Source organism: Megascapheus bottae, chromosome 3 (assembly GCF_031878675.1).
Source record: "Megascapheus bottae isolate mThoBot1 chromosome 3, mThoBot2.hap1, whole genome shotgun sequence".
NCBI lineage: Eukaryota > Metazoa > Chordata > Mammalia > Rodentia > Geomyidae > Megascapheus > Megascapheus bottae.
Window position 1 is genome coordinate 87,898,715 of NC_143511.1, and position 12,531 is coordinate 87,911,245.

Sequence of the window (12,531 nt, forward strand, 5' to 3'; positions counted from 1 at the left end):
TTCTACTGACTTCCTAACAAAATAGTACATGTGGTGCCGGCCGTGAGGCCTACTGGTAGAGTGCTTGTCTAGCATACACGAAGACTGGGGTTCGAGTCCTTGGTATCACATACACAGCAAAAGCCAGGAGTGGTGCTGTGGCTCAAGTGGTGAAGCTCTAGCCTTGCAGTGCTCAGGCCTTGAGTTCAAGCCCCAGGACTGGTTAAAAAAAATAGTACCTATGGAAATAACCTTGGTCATCCTTTCACAGATCATGATGAAGGCCACAGAACAAAGGTCCAGAGGACCCAGTTCTGCCTTAATTTATGGGGCTCCCCGCCCCGCTCCCTAGGGTCTGGTCTCTCCAGGGACTTTCCTGAGGCAAAGTGTCAGAAGAGTTTAGAGGAGGAGGGAGGAGGAGGGGAGAGGGGGCCCTGGCTGCGGGGGGGGGGGGGGGAGGACGGGGGAGGAGGAGGACATGTCCAAGGAAGATAAAGTTCTTGGGCTGTCTGAGTCCTGGGGAGGAAACACTTCAGAGAGCTGAGAGGAGCAGTGAAGAGGCCAAGTCTCCCAGCTCCTACCAGAGCATGGAGAGCGGAGGCCCCCACGGGCCACTTCCATTCCTCCTTGTCCTCACCCTCGGGGATGCAGCAGGATGCAGCCTTCCTCCTGGCTTCGGGCACAGAAGCCTTCCGCTCTCTGTGATACTCAGAGGTCTTTTCATGCCCCTGACATTGGCCTTTGACCCCTTACTTAGCAGGTCTTGACAATGGCGGGCAGGAGAAGGCTCCACAGACACAGGGTACTCGCTGTCCAAACACTCAGTGGGGCTCTAGGCTAGAGAACGAGGGGCCGGGGCTTTCTTCTGCTTGGCTCTGGGGTTGTCTCCTGAGCTGTCTCCCCAAGCAAGGCAGAGCTCTAAGCTGCCTTTTCTAATCTCTCACCTCCCATCCAGCTCTAGGCCAAGGCCTTATCGCCTCCCTCGCTGTTATTCAGCAGCAGCTGCAATCTTTTCCCGCCTTCAGAGTCCTATCCTGACTGCAGCTCGGCGTGGCAGCTGCCGGGGCAGGAAGTGGGGTGTGGCGGGGAACCCCATCTGAGCTTGGTGGACCCCAGAAGAAACCCTCTCTCTCTCAGGGGCCCTCTGAGGGCCTCCCAGCAAGGGCCAGCTGTGTGAGGACTGGGGGTGGAGGCTCTGCGCCAGGGGGCTTGGCAGGGGAGGACTGCTGGGGCCAGGAACTCTATCTACCCCCGGCCTGGTCCTGGGACCATTTTGGTCCTCCAGGCCTGCAGCCCTGTGCCTGGAGCTGGTGGATGTCCACTTCCTGCGTCCGTCCGCAGTGAGATACTGGGCCTCCTGGGACGGGCTCCTCTTAGCCTTCCTCCACTCCACAGAAAGAAGGCCCAGCTTCTCTCTGGATTCGGGAGCAGCTCCTACCCTGCAGAGTAATGCAGCTTGGCCTGGGGAAGGAAAGTCCATGAGACTGTTATCTCCAATTCACAACCAAAAACCCGGAGGTGGAGCTGTGGCTCAAAAAGCTAACGCCCAGTCCCTGAATTCAAGCCCTAGTAGTAGTACCCTTGTAACCACACAGAGAGGGGGTGGGGGATTGAAAGAAGGGAAAGAGAAGTTAAGAGCCCCTCCTAGGCTGCAGTGCCCTGAGATTCTCACCTGTGTCCCTCTGATCCAAATCTAAGCTCAGACCACTTCCTTCTGTAGCACCTAAAGGTGAATGACTCTGGGAATCAAAGGCCACGTTCTAGCATCAGTGTGTCACCTAATGGAGCCCCCCTCCCCACAGCACACACTCCTTCTCTGCTCAGACTCAAGTGCACCCTCTCCCAGTGAGCAGGACAGGCTGTGTAGCTGCTCTAATTAATACAGTCCACAAACGGGGCAGTTTGAAACCCACAGGAATAAGTCCTCCTCCTATAGTTCTTTGACCTACAAGTCCAGAAACAAAGTACCAGTATGGCTGGTCCCTCCCAGAAGTTCCGTGCCTCTCCAGCTCCTGGTGGCAGCCAGCCCACTTTGGTCACCATTGGCTTGGAGAGGCATGACCTAAAAAAAATTATTTTTTTTTTTTGGCTATAGTACTAAGACTTGAACTCAGGGCCTGAGTACTTTTTTCTGAGGTGAAAAACTACTTGAGTTCCATTAACAGCTTTTTGGTGGTTAACTGGAGATAAGAGCTGGGGTACATTTTCTGTCCGGACTTGATTTGAATGTTAATTTCCTAAGTAGCCAGGAGTACAGGCAGGGGGTGAAGGGTCCCCCCTGCCATGTGGCGTTCTCCCTGAGGTGTCTGGTGTCTGTGACCTTGCAAGGACACTGGTCATGTCCAGTTTAAGCCACCGTCTCAGTCCATACCACTGTATCTTGATTTGGTTACATTAAAAAGAAAAGGGGAAAAAAAAGCTATTTCCAATAAAGTCACATTCTCAGGTTCCAGATAGGACTACCTTTCTTCCTCTTTGATGGTGCTGTGGTTTGAACTCGGACCTTGTGCTTGCTCGGCAGGCGCTCTACCACTTGAGCCACAACCTGAACTCCTGTGAGAAATGTAGGAAAACTATTCAACCCAGTGCAGCAGGAGTTTAATCTCTGCAGGAGGCTCTAAAATCCCAAGGACTTGTTCTTTTGTTCCTCTTAGCCAGTTCCGGCTGTCTCAGCTTGCAGGTGTGAGGCCAACACCGAAAATGCCACGTTCCTTCCTAGTGAAGAGCAAGAAGGCTCATACCTACCACCAGCCCCGCACACCAGACCACGACCCGCTCTGGCCTCCTGCTGTTGCTCCTGGTGAGTCTCAACACCGTGCCTGCCCCCACTGTGCCTGCCTGTCTCTCTCACCTGCCTGATTCCACATCAGTCCTCTAAAACACCCTTCCCATGTGTGGAAACGTCAGCTCAGGCAAAGCAAGTTGAATGAATGAATGAATGCATGAATGAATGATGCAGTCATCTCTCATTCTCGAGAGTGCTGGCAGCATGGGGATTGGTGCCAGTACTGTGGGCATGTGTGAGTCCTAACTGAACATCAGAGGGCAGACAGTGGGGAGTGGGCTTCTTGGGGCCTCCTTGCCTCCCACTCTAGGGTAAGGGGTCTCTCCCTAGGACCTCCCCCCCCCACCCGACTCCTGAGACAAACAGCTCCCGCTCTCTGCAGCTCCCTGCAGCCTGCCTGGTGACACTGCAGTGATGCTAGGGTCTCGCCTCTCCACAGTGGCCAGGGACCAGGCTCCCGGTGGCAGTCCTGCTCTCAGCACCCTGCTCCCTCGCCAGCACCTAGACTGGAGCATCGTCAAACTGGAGTCGGAGCTGGAGCTGGACCAGGGCTTGACCAAGAGGGCCACGCCACCAGGTCACTAGCCCGGGACCCCCCCCTTGCTTATGCCAGTGGGACCAACAGGGGGAGGCTCTGGGCACAGGGGTTACCTGGATGTCACCTGTTCTTGCCTTCTGGACATTGTCCCTTAGCCTTTTCCATTTAAGGCTGGCACTCCACTCTGAACCACAGCTCCATGTCTAGCTTATGGATGCTTAGTTGGAGGTGAGAGTCCAAGGGCTTTGCCGCCTGCTGGCTTCAGCTCTCAGCCCCCTCAGTGGCTGGGATTGCAGGCGTGAGCTCCTGCACCTGCTTTGCTTGACCTTCTTGGAGGCCCCTGAGCTGGTTGTTGGTTCCTGAAGCGTGGTAGCCAGCAGCAGTCAGGGTGCATTTTGTGAGACGTGTGAGTCCTGGGTGGGGACAGCCCCCCCCAGCAATAAACACTGAGGTTGCCCACTGAAGTCCTCAGGGCATGGCCACTACGGTGGCTGCCGGGCAGTGGAGGAGGTGGACTCTGTTATGTTTTATTTTTGCCAGTGCTGGGGCTTGAACTCAGGGCCTGGGTGCTCACCCTGGGCTTCTTTCTGCTGAAGGCTAGCACCATTTTGAGCCATGGCACCACTTTTTGTGTAGGTGGTACTGAGGAATGGAACCCAGGGCCTCATGCTTACTAGGCAAGCCTTCTACCACTAAGCCAGACGCTGCTCTCTGTTTTAAATGACTCTTGAGCCTTGTCTCCACAGAGGAGCCCACGGTGGTGTCCAAATCCCAGGACGGGAACTCGCCCCACTCGGAGTCACCCCCTTTCTACAAGCCGAGCTTCTCCTGGGACACCCTGGCCTTGACCTACAGCCACAGCTACCAGCAAGCCCCCTCCACCATGCAGTCCGCCTTCCTGGAGCACTCAGTCCGTCTGTACGGTAGCCCCTTGGTGCCCAGCACCGAGCCCCCCTTGGACTTCGGCCTCCGCTTCTCCCCAGGCATGGACACGTACCACTGCGTCAAGTGCAACAAGGTAAGGAGCGGTGTGGGACGCAGGCCCTGCTCTGCAGCCTCTCCAGGCCCTCTCGGAGGCAGGGTGTTCCCTGTGGAGAATTTCTGGAGTGCACACACACGCACGCACGCACGCACGCACGCACACACAGAGTGCTCTGGCCAACTCTGAGAACTTAACCACTTGGCAGCCACTGGGTGAGTCAAGCAGGGGATCCCCTAGACTCTCCCATTCAGACCCCACATTCTGCAGAGGGAACTGAGTGATACAGAGAGTAACAAATCACCAGCACATGAGCAGCAGAACTGGCAAGGCCTGCCCTTTCCCTAGAGGCATGCATGTCCAGAGCCAGGTGCGACGCTGGTGGGGACCACGCTGCCCCCCCCTCACGCTCCGCCTCCCCCAGGTCTTCTCCACCCCACACGGGCTGGAAGTGCACGTGCGCCGATCCCACAGCGGGACCCGGCCTTTCGCCTGTGAGGTCTGCGGCAAAACCTTCGGCCACGCCGTGAGTCTGGAGCAACACACACACGTCCACTCCCAGGTGAGTGCTCAGAGTAGTTGCTCTACCTGTCAGTCAACGAACGCTGATGGGACTAACTGTGAAAAACATGCCGACAAGGTTACGAGATCAGAGGCCAGGTTGGTCTGAGCTGGGAGGCAGGAGCAGGGCGCTGACCCTGGGGCCTGCTCCTCCAGGCCACCCCAATGGAGCGTCCTCTTCCTCAGGGCATCCTGGCCGGGTCCAGTCCTGCGCCCAGCTTGGCTCTCCAGAGCCTCGAGGCCCCAGCTGCACCTGACCCCCCGGGGCCACGTTTCCTCCGGCAGGAGCGCAGCTTCGAGTGCCGGATGTGCGGCAAGGCCTTCAAGCGCTCGTCCACCCTGTCCACCCACCTGCTCATCCACTCGGACACGCGGCCCTACCCCTGCGAGTTCTGCGGGAAGCGCTTCCACCAGAAGTCAGACATGAAGAAGCATACCTACATCCACACTGGTGAGTGCGCCCGGCCAGGCCTCCCCGCTGGCCTGTCCCCCAAGACGGGCCGACATCGGCCTCCAGGCTGGGCCTGCTTGTAGTTCCAAAGAGGAAGACTGCAAACTGTGAGGTGGATGTGCAGGGCACAGGAAGACACCAAGAAGTCCTGGAGACAGCCAGGAGGCAGGAGGCTGGTCCTTTAGTTACTTACAGATGAACAAATGATGCTGTCCTCGAGTGTCCTGAAGGTCCAGAAAGCTACAGCACCCCAGGGGACAAGGAATCCAGCACTCACTCACTCATGCACTCACTCACTCATCCCTCTGGCTTCTCATTCACCTGTTCATCTACTTATTCACTCATTCATTCATTCACTCACTCATTTATTCATGAACTCACTCCCTATCTTACCCACTCACTCGGTCACTTCTTCATTTATTCACTAACTCATTCACTCTCTCTCCTATGTTAATTCAGTCATTCGTTCACTCATGCAGTTACTCAGTAGCTCCGGCTACGAACCAAGTACCTCTTTTGTGCCAGGCCCTGGGCCAGGCATGGAGACTTATTAATAAAACAAGAGGGACCTTATCCATATGAATCAACCTAGAAGCTAAAGAGAAAGTTGTCTTTGGTTATCTCTTGTTTCTCATTATTTTCTAAGGTCCTATGGGTAGGTTATGAGATAAAACGTAATAAAGTTTTAGAGGGCGATGTGGGTGGGGCCCGGCCACCCTAACTTCACCCTCCTGTGCTGCCCCCTGGTCGCAGGTGAGAAGCCACACAAGTGCCAGGTCTGCGGGAAGGCCTTCAGCCAGAGCTCCAACCTCATCACCCACAGCCGCAAACACACGGGCTTCAAGCCCTTCAGCTGCGAGCTGTGCGCCAAGGGCTTCCAGCGCAAGGTGGACCTGCGGCGACACCGGGAGAGCCAGCACAACCTCAAGTGAGGCAGAGCCCACCACTCCAGGGCCCTGCCCACCGCCGGCACCCTCCTCCAGCTCCCCAGTCCCCTTCTCACACAGGCTGGCCTCGGGACCAGCTTTTCCTACTGCAGAGGAACGGGACTCACACTTGGCCGAGTCTTTCAGAGACAGACTTGTCTACAGGTGTGCTCAGGTGACTTTCTAGGATGGAGCAACCCAGGGGGACAGGGGTGCCAAGAGCTGGGAGCAGGGACTCACAAAGAAACCCTCCTCCTGCCTACGCCACTGGGAACATGGCCACCTTTGATTTTAGGCATCCTAAAATCTGTGTCTGGCTGCCACAAACAGAGCTGCCTTCTCCCCAGCTGGAGGTGTGGACCCCTCTGCTTTAGGGGGGTGTGTGAGCCCCTCTTCCCAGTGCTCGCTGGCCACCAGGATTCAGGTTGTCACATCAGGCCTCAGGGCTGGGAAAGGAGCAGTTATTACTGTCAGAGCCTGCTGTAAATAAAATAAAGACAGATTTGTTTGCATGTGACTTGCATTTATGAAGCACCTACAAGGGTCCAAAGGCCAGCAGGAAGCTTTGGGGAGAGGGGGAGAGGGCTTGGACAAGCAGAGATAGACAGACAGACAGACAGAACACACACACACACACACACACACACACACACACACACACACACTCCTGCACAGAACAGAGGAGACCCAGGCAAAGGCTGTGGTGAGCTCCTGCAGGAGGACCAGAGCTGCTTGTGGGCTGGTGTGGCCCTCTGGCCCTTGGCAGGCCAATGCCAACCCCTCCAGGTCATGTCATTGTCACCAAGGGGAGCAGGACAGGGCCTATGGGCCTTCACAAGTAACTGCTCCAAATGAGCAGTGAGTACAGTGGAAGATGTCATGGAGACCCAGGGTCAAAGCTAAGTGACCTTGGTGTGTCCACCTCCAAGAGAAAGGGGAGGGAAGAGGAAGGGAGGGGGGGATGGAGGAAAACTGAGTTGGTTTTCAGGGTCTTCCTAACATTTGATTGAGGGTGGGGAGGATGAGGGGAGACTGAGAGATGGAAGGTATGAGGGAGGATGGAATGGAGGGGAGGGGAGGAGAAGGAGAAAGGAAGGGGAAAGGGAGAAGAAGGAAAGAGAAGAGAAAAGATAGAGGGGATATCAACCAGGGTCCCAAGGTCACACAGAGGGCAGATCAGAATTGGGGTCAGGATTAGATTTTGGGTCAAGGCTGTCTCCTTGAAGCCTCAGTTTACCTCCTGCCCACTGAGGCCCACAGGTGGGGTAGGTGGGGTCTCTTTGGCTCTGCAGCTGGGCTGGTGTCTAGCCTCTGCCACTCACCACTTCCGCCCCAGGCTCCTGGTTTGGCCCAGCAGGCCCAGATGTCCTGTTTGGCAGAGGTACTGCCTGTTCCAGCAGAATCCCAGCCCAGCCTGTCAGGTGTGCGGCTGAGATGGCAACTCAGGAGGGAAGGCTGTGTCCTGCAGGGCTGACTCTGCATCCCGCCCAGGGCTTGAACTCAGAACCTGGGTGCTGTTCCTTAGCCTTTTCACTCAAGGCTGGGACTCCACTATTGGAGCTACTTCTGGCTTTTTGCTGGTTAATTGAAAATTAGAGTTTCGTGGCCTGGTTTCAAACCTGGATTCTCAGATCTCAGCCTCGTGAGTAGCTAGGATTACAGGTGTGACCCATCAGCTCCCAGCTCCCAGTTGGCTCTGAAAGCAGAGAAAGAGGGACTCATACTGTAGTACCAGGCCATCAATACCAGAGACCTTTGGCAATACCCGCCCCACTCTTCCTCCTGCCTCAGGAGACAGTGACATCAGAAAGAGCTAAGGACTTGTTTGACACACCACCTTCCCAGGACCACCAGATCCTGCACCTCTCCTGGAGGGAGAAAGCATGAGGTGGGGCGGGAAGGGGAGGTGACAGAGGACTAAAGGATGAAAGTGCCTCTTACACTCTTATACCTTCCTCCCTCCCCCCTCTCACACACCGAGAATCAGGAGATGCTTTGCATGCTCCTTGTTTGCTAAACAAAACTAAGCCAATATCAAGATTTCAACCACTTCTGCAGCAGGGGTGGGGAAGCTGAGCTGTGAAAGGTGGCAGGCAAGTTCCTTGTCCTGGGCTGAGGTTGGGAGAGATCAGGCCCTGCAGAGAGGAGACCCAGCCCTGGGGCCTAGGGCCCATTTGCATATTGTTGGGGTCCAAGGGTTTGGTTACTTGGGGCTGCTGCAGGATGGCTTCCACCTGCAGAGTCCTGATAAAACTCTCCACGGATGCCCCGTGTCCTTTGCCACATAAGGCTGTACCCTGTCACATGGGGACAGGTGGAGTGAGTATCACTGGGATTTGAGGGGAATTCAGGTCCCTGATTCTCCACTTCCTGTTGGCACCAGGAGCCTGCTGACTGCCTAGCTGGCCTCCACCACTGAGTGTGACCTGGAAGGAACTGTCCTGCCTGGTGCACTGTCTCACTTCCTTTGACCACACAGGGATCTGAGGTCCAGAGAGAGAAGGTGCCAGCTCAAGGTCACATTGGCAGCTGGGCAATGTCAGGCTCATCCTGTGGCCTTCTGACTTGGGCCACTGGGTTTCCTGGCACTGAGAAGTCCACCAGTGTCAATGTGGTAGGGACTGCTTGAGGCAGCAGCAGCTCTTTTCCCAAGCAGGCCCCATTTCAGCACAGGGTGGGCCTTCCGTGGAAATCACTGATAAAGATGGAGCTGCCTGGGGCTGTGGGGGGGCGGAGGGCGGGGGGCTCTGCTGGCTAGCCATCCTAGGTTGGCAGGAACACACTGGTGGGCAGATGGAGTGAGCACAGATGGACCAGGGGGCAGGGACGGGGTGCTGGGCATAGGAGCAGGAAGTGATAAGAAGCAAGGTTCTGTTTTTTTTTTTTGTTTTGTTTTGTTTGTCACTCTTGGGGGGGGTGAACTTAAGGCCTGGGTGTTGTCCCTGAGCTTTTCTGTTCAAGTGCAGCGTTCTACCACTTTAAGCCACAGCACTACTTCTGGCTTTCTGGTGGTTAATTGGAGATAAGAGTCTCAGCCTTTCCTGTCCAGGTTGACTTTGAACCTTGATCCTCAGATCTCAGCCTCCTGAGTAGCTAGGATGACAGGTGTGAGCCTGGCTCATTAGAAGCAGGGTTCTTTGTTATCTATTATTAGTCAGGTATGCCCCCGCCTACTGCCCAACAATGCAGCCCAGTGGCAGTGCTGGCTCCTAGCCCACCCTCCACTCTTGTGGAAATGGAAACCTTCATTCTATCACCACGCCATACCGATGCCTTCACTCTACTGGAATGGCACTGAGAATGGCGAATCTGGGGTGGTGGTGTGGCGGTGAGGGATCCTAGGGACCATGGACCTATCGGGCTGAAGTGGAAGGGACTGAGCTCTGAAGGGTGATGGGAGGGGGTGTGCTGCCTGGCCTTGGGGTTCAGCTCCCCTGCGGAAGGAGTAGAAGGTGTTCAGGGATGGAGGAGAAGTGGGGAGAGGTTCAGGAGAACCTGGGCTCTCTCTAGCCGGGCCCTGCGCCCCCCGCGCCCCCAGGGAGGCCTCCAGGGACTTTACAGTGCTTCTTCTAACCCTGTGCCTTTGCTACTGGCGTGCCCTCCACCAGAATGCCCTCTTCCCTCCCATGGAGGCTTCTCAGGCGCAAGTCCCAGCTCAGGGGGCACAGAAAAGGTTTCCCAACCTCATCACCCCTTGACACCCTGCACTGAGTGCCAGGTGCTGGTCCCTCATGCCTGTAACCCTAGCTATCCAGGAGGCAGAGCTCTCAGGATCAAGGTTTCAAGCCAGCCAAGGCAGAAAAGTCTGAGACTCTCATCTCTAAATAACCTCCCTGAAGCTGTGGCTCAAGTGGTACAGAGCCAGCCTTGTGAGAAAAAGCTAAGGGACAGTACCCAGGCCTTGACTTCAAGCCCTGTACACACACACACACACACTCACACACACACACACAAGGCTTGGAGGGAGCTGGAGGCTCACACATGTAATTCAGCTATTCAGAAGGCTGAGTCACAGAATAGTGGTTTCAAGTTGTCATGGGCAGAAAAAAGTGTGTGTGAGACTCCATTTCCAAAATAACCAGCAGAGCCTTAGACTGGAGGTGTGATTTAAGAGGTAGAGTGCCAGCTAAGTGAGCAAGTCATGTAAGCTTGAGGGCCTAGGATCAAAAAGAAAAAAATATGAGGGCAAATACTATGGCACACAGGGCCATTTTTGTGAGCCTTGACTTCCGTGGATTTTGGTGTTTTCTGGTGCTTCTGAAAATACTGACACCCAGGGACAATGTTTATGAAAGTAGCCTGAAGAACACCCACGAGTTGTTGTTGGCACCTGTTCCTTGTGGCTGGGAAGGCACTCCCAGCACGGCCTGTCAGAGATTTGAATTTGTTGTTTTGTGTGCTTGTATGTATGCCTTTTTTTTTTTAAAATTATTATTATTGGCCAGTCCTGGGCCTTGAATTCAGGGCTTGGGCACTATCCTTAGGCTCTTGGGCTTTCTCAAGACTAGAACTCTACCACTTGATCCACAGCACCACTTCTGGCTTTTTTCTATGTATGTGGTACTGAGGAATTGAACCCGGGGCTTCAAGCATGCTAGGCAAGCACTCTACCATTAGGCGAAACTCCCGGCCAATGTGTATGGGTTTTTAACTGGAAAAAAAAGGAAGGGAAAATAGATTTTACAGAATAGGTGTACTCGTGAGGAGGTGGTTCATATTTCAAGTGGAAACGTGCTTTAGAAATCAGTATGCACGCTATGATTCCATTTTGCCTAGTACGTGCAGCCGCACATGGAAGGAAGCTTTCAGAATGAGTGGGGTATCAGTGGTGGCTTCTGCTCAGGGAAGGGGGTGCGTCTCCTCTTCTCTCATTTCTCGGGGTAGACATTCTATTTCTCTGCAGTGGGGCATACGTGATAACATTATCACTGGTGTTAAAAAAAGACACCCTCAAAATACAACTTGAGCTTTACATTGGAGGCTTATACTAACTTGAGGTTGCCCTTTCCGTTCTTTCTCCCCAAGTTCTTGGCCTCTCCAGTCTTCTGTCATGTGGATGTACATAGCGCTCTGGGGATATGCCCAAGCTCGCTGCTTCCCCTATCCCAATCCCAGGAGTCCACACTTCAGGGGCCAATGCCTAGCTGTCCCCAATAATTGTGGGAAGGATGTGCAACCCCAGGGGTCCCTGGCTCCTTCCAGCCATGACCTCCCAGCTAAAGAGAGGTCTTGGCCCGGAGACCAGGGGTGGGACGGCAGACATGGACTGACTGTAGGACACTGAAGGGCTTTTTCGTCGGCCGGGTGGGGCTGTCCCCCGTGGCCTCCGTGAGTGTCTGGCCCCAGTGGGAGCCAGGCTGGGCCTGGCTTCTTGGAGAAGGAGAGCTGTAGGAAGGCAGCAGGAGGGAAATCTGGGGCAGGGCACGTTCCGACCCAGCCAGGCTCAGGTTTGGCTGATAAGTTTATCACCCAATGCCGGCTGCCAACCGTCGGCATGGAGCAGGCCAGCAGGCTAGGCAGGAGGCCTCTCCCAGGTTGATAGAGGCTTCCAAGCGTTATCAGGAGCCTGGTGGCCCAGAGAGCGGGAAAGGGAGAACTATGTGTGTGCATGCGTGGAGGGGGGGCGGAGAACGAGACTTCCAACCAATTCACCCAAAGACAAGAGCTGGGAGGAAGAGGCCTGAAAGCCTGGTTCCTGAGGTCCCTGGGGCAGGGCCATCCTGTGGCTCCAGCAGAAGCAGCTGCAAATTGGCTCCATGCAGACGCGGCCTCTGAGGGCCTGCAAATGCCCACCTCAGACTTCCAAGCCGGGGACAGTGCAGACCCACCCCAGCTCCTGTGTGACGTGTAAAATAAAAGTCACTTTTCTGGAATGTTCAGTGCCCCACAAGACCTGAGTAAAAACACATGGGCGGGGGGAGGTGGGACCCTGTCATTCAGTCATTTTATTCTTTCCCATGCTACCCTTTCTCTCCCTGTCCCAAGGGCTCTGGTGAGAGTGCCAGACTCAGTTTACATTTAGTGAGCCCTGTGGAGGGTCCAGCCCAGCACTGGGCACAGACCAGGAAGTGCAGCTCCACTGGCATGATGGTCATTATGAGGACCTGAGCTTGCGGCGAGGTCGACGGGGGAAACCGAGGCCTGGGAGGCCCTGGCCCATTCTTGCTGCTGTATAGCCTGGTTGAAGCCAGATTTCCAGCAGTATGAAGATACCAAGGCTGTCAGGTTAGCTCTGGGGGTGGACTTTGCTCTTTTCTCTACTTTTTCTTGAGTAACAGTGCATTTGGGAAAGGTTCAGGAAGAACTCTTCAT

The 12,531-nt window shown here is 55.1% G+C and overlaps 1 protein-coding gene across 3 annotated transcripts; it reads left to right on the plus strand.

The window, feature by feature from the left end:
• The first annotated feature begins 2,679 nt into the window (after nt 1-2,679).
• Gfi1b (growth factor independent 1B transcriptional repressor) lies at nt 2,680-6,225 on the plus strand. Of its 3 annotated transcripts, none has more exons than XM_090329231.1 (6): nt 2,680-2,779; nt 3,204-3,341; nt 4,049-4,320; nt 4,706-4,843; nt 5,029-5,293; nt 6,047-6,225. In XM_090329231.1, exons 1-6 carry the CDS (start codon nt 2,680-2,682, stop codon nt 6,223-6,225), a joined length of 1,092 nt encoding a protein of 363 aa, XP_090185357.1. The 3 variants fall into 3 exon arrangements, with proteins under 3 accessions (XP_090185357.1, XP_090185358.1, XP_090185359.1); XM_090329232.1 differs by having other exon boundaries at nt 5,128-5,293; XM_090329233.1 differs by lacking the exon at nt 4,706-4,843 and having other exon boundaries at nt 5,128-5,293.
• Nucleotides 6,226-12,531: the final 6,306 nt, after the last annotated feature.

What these genes read in the sequence shown, in the direction of transcription:
- Gfi1b (XM_090329231.1), top strand. Translation starts at nt 2,680, where the DNA reads ATGCCACGTTCCTTCCTAGTGAAGAGCAAGAAGGCTCATACCTACCAC. An exon ending in ACTGCGTCAAGTGCAACAAG is followed by an intron (nt 4,321 to 4,705) that starts GTAAGGAGCGGT and finishes CGCCTCCCCCAG; the next exon opens with GTCTTCTCCACCCCACACGG. An exon ending in ACACACACGTCCACTCCCAG is followed by an intron (nt 4,844 to 5,028) that starts GTGAGTGCTCAG and finishes CCTCTTCCTCAG; the next exon opens with GGCATCCTGGCCGGGTCCAG.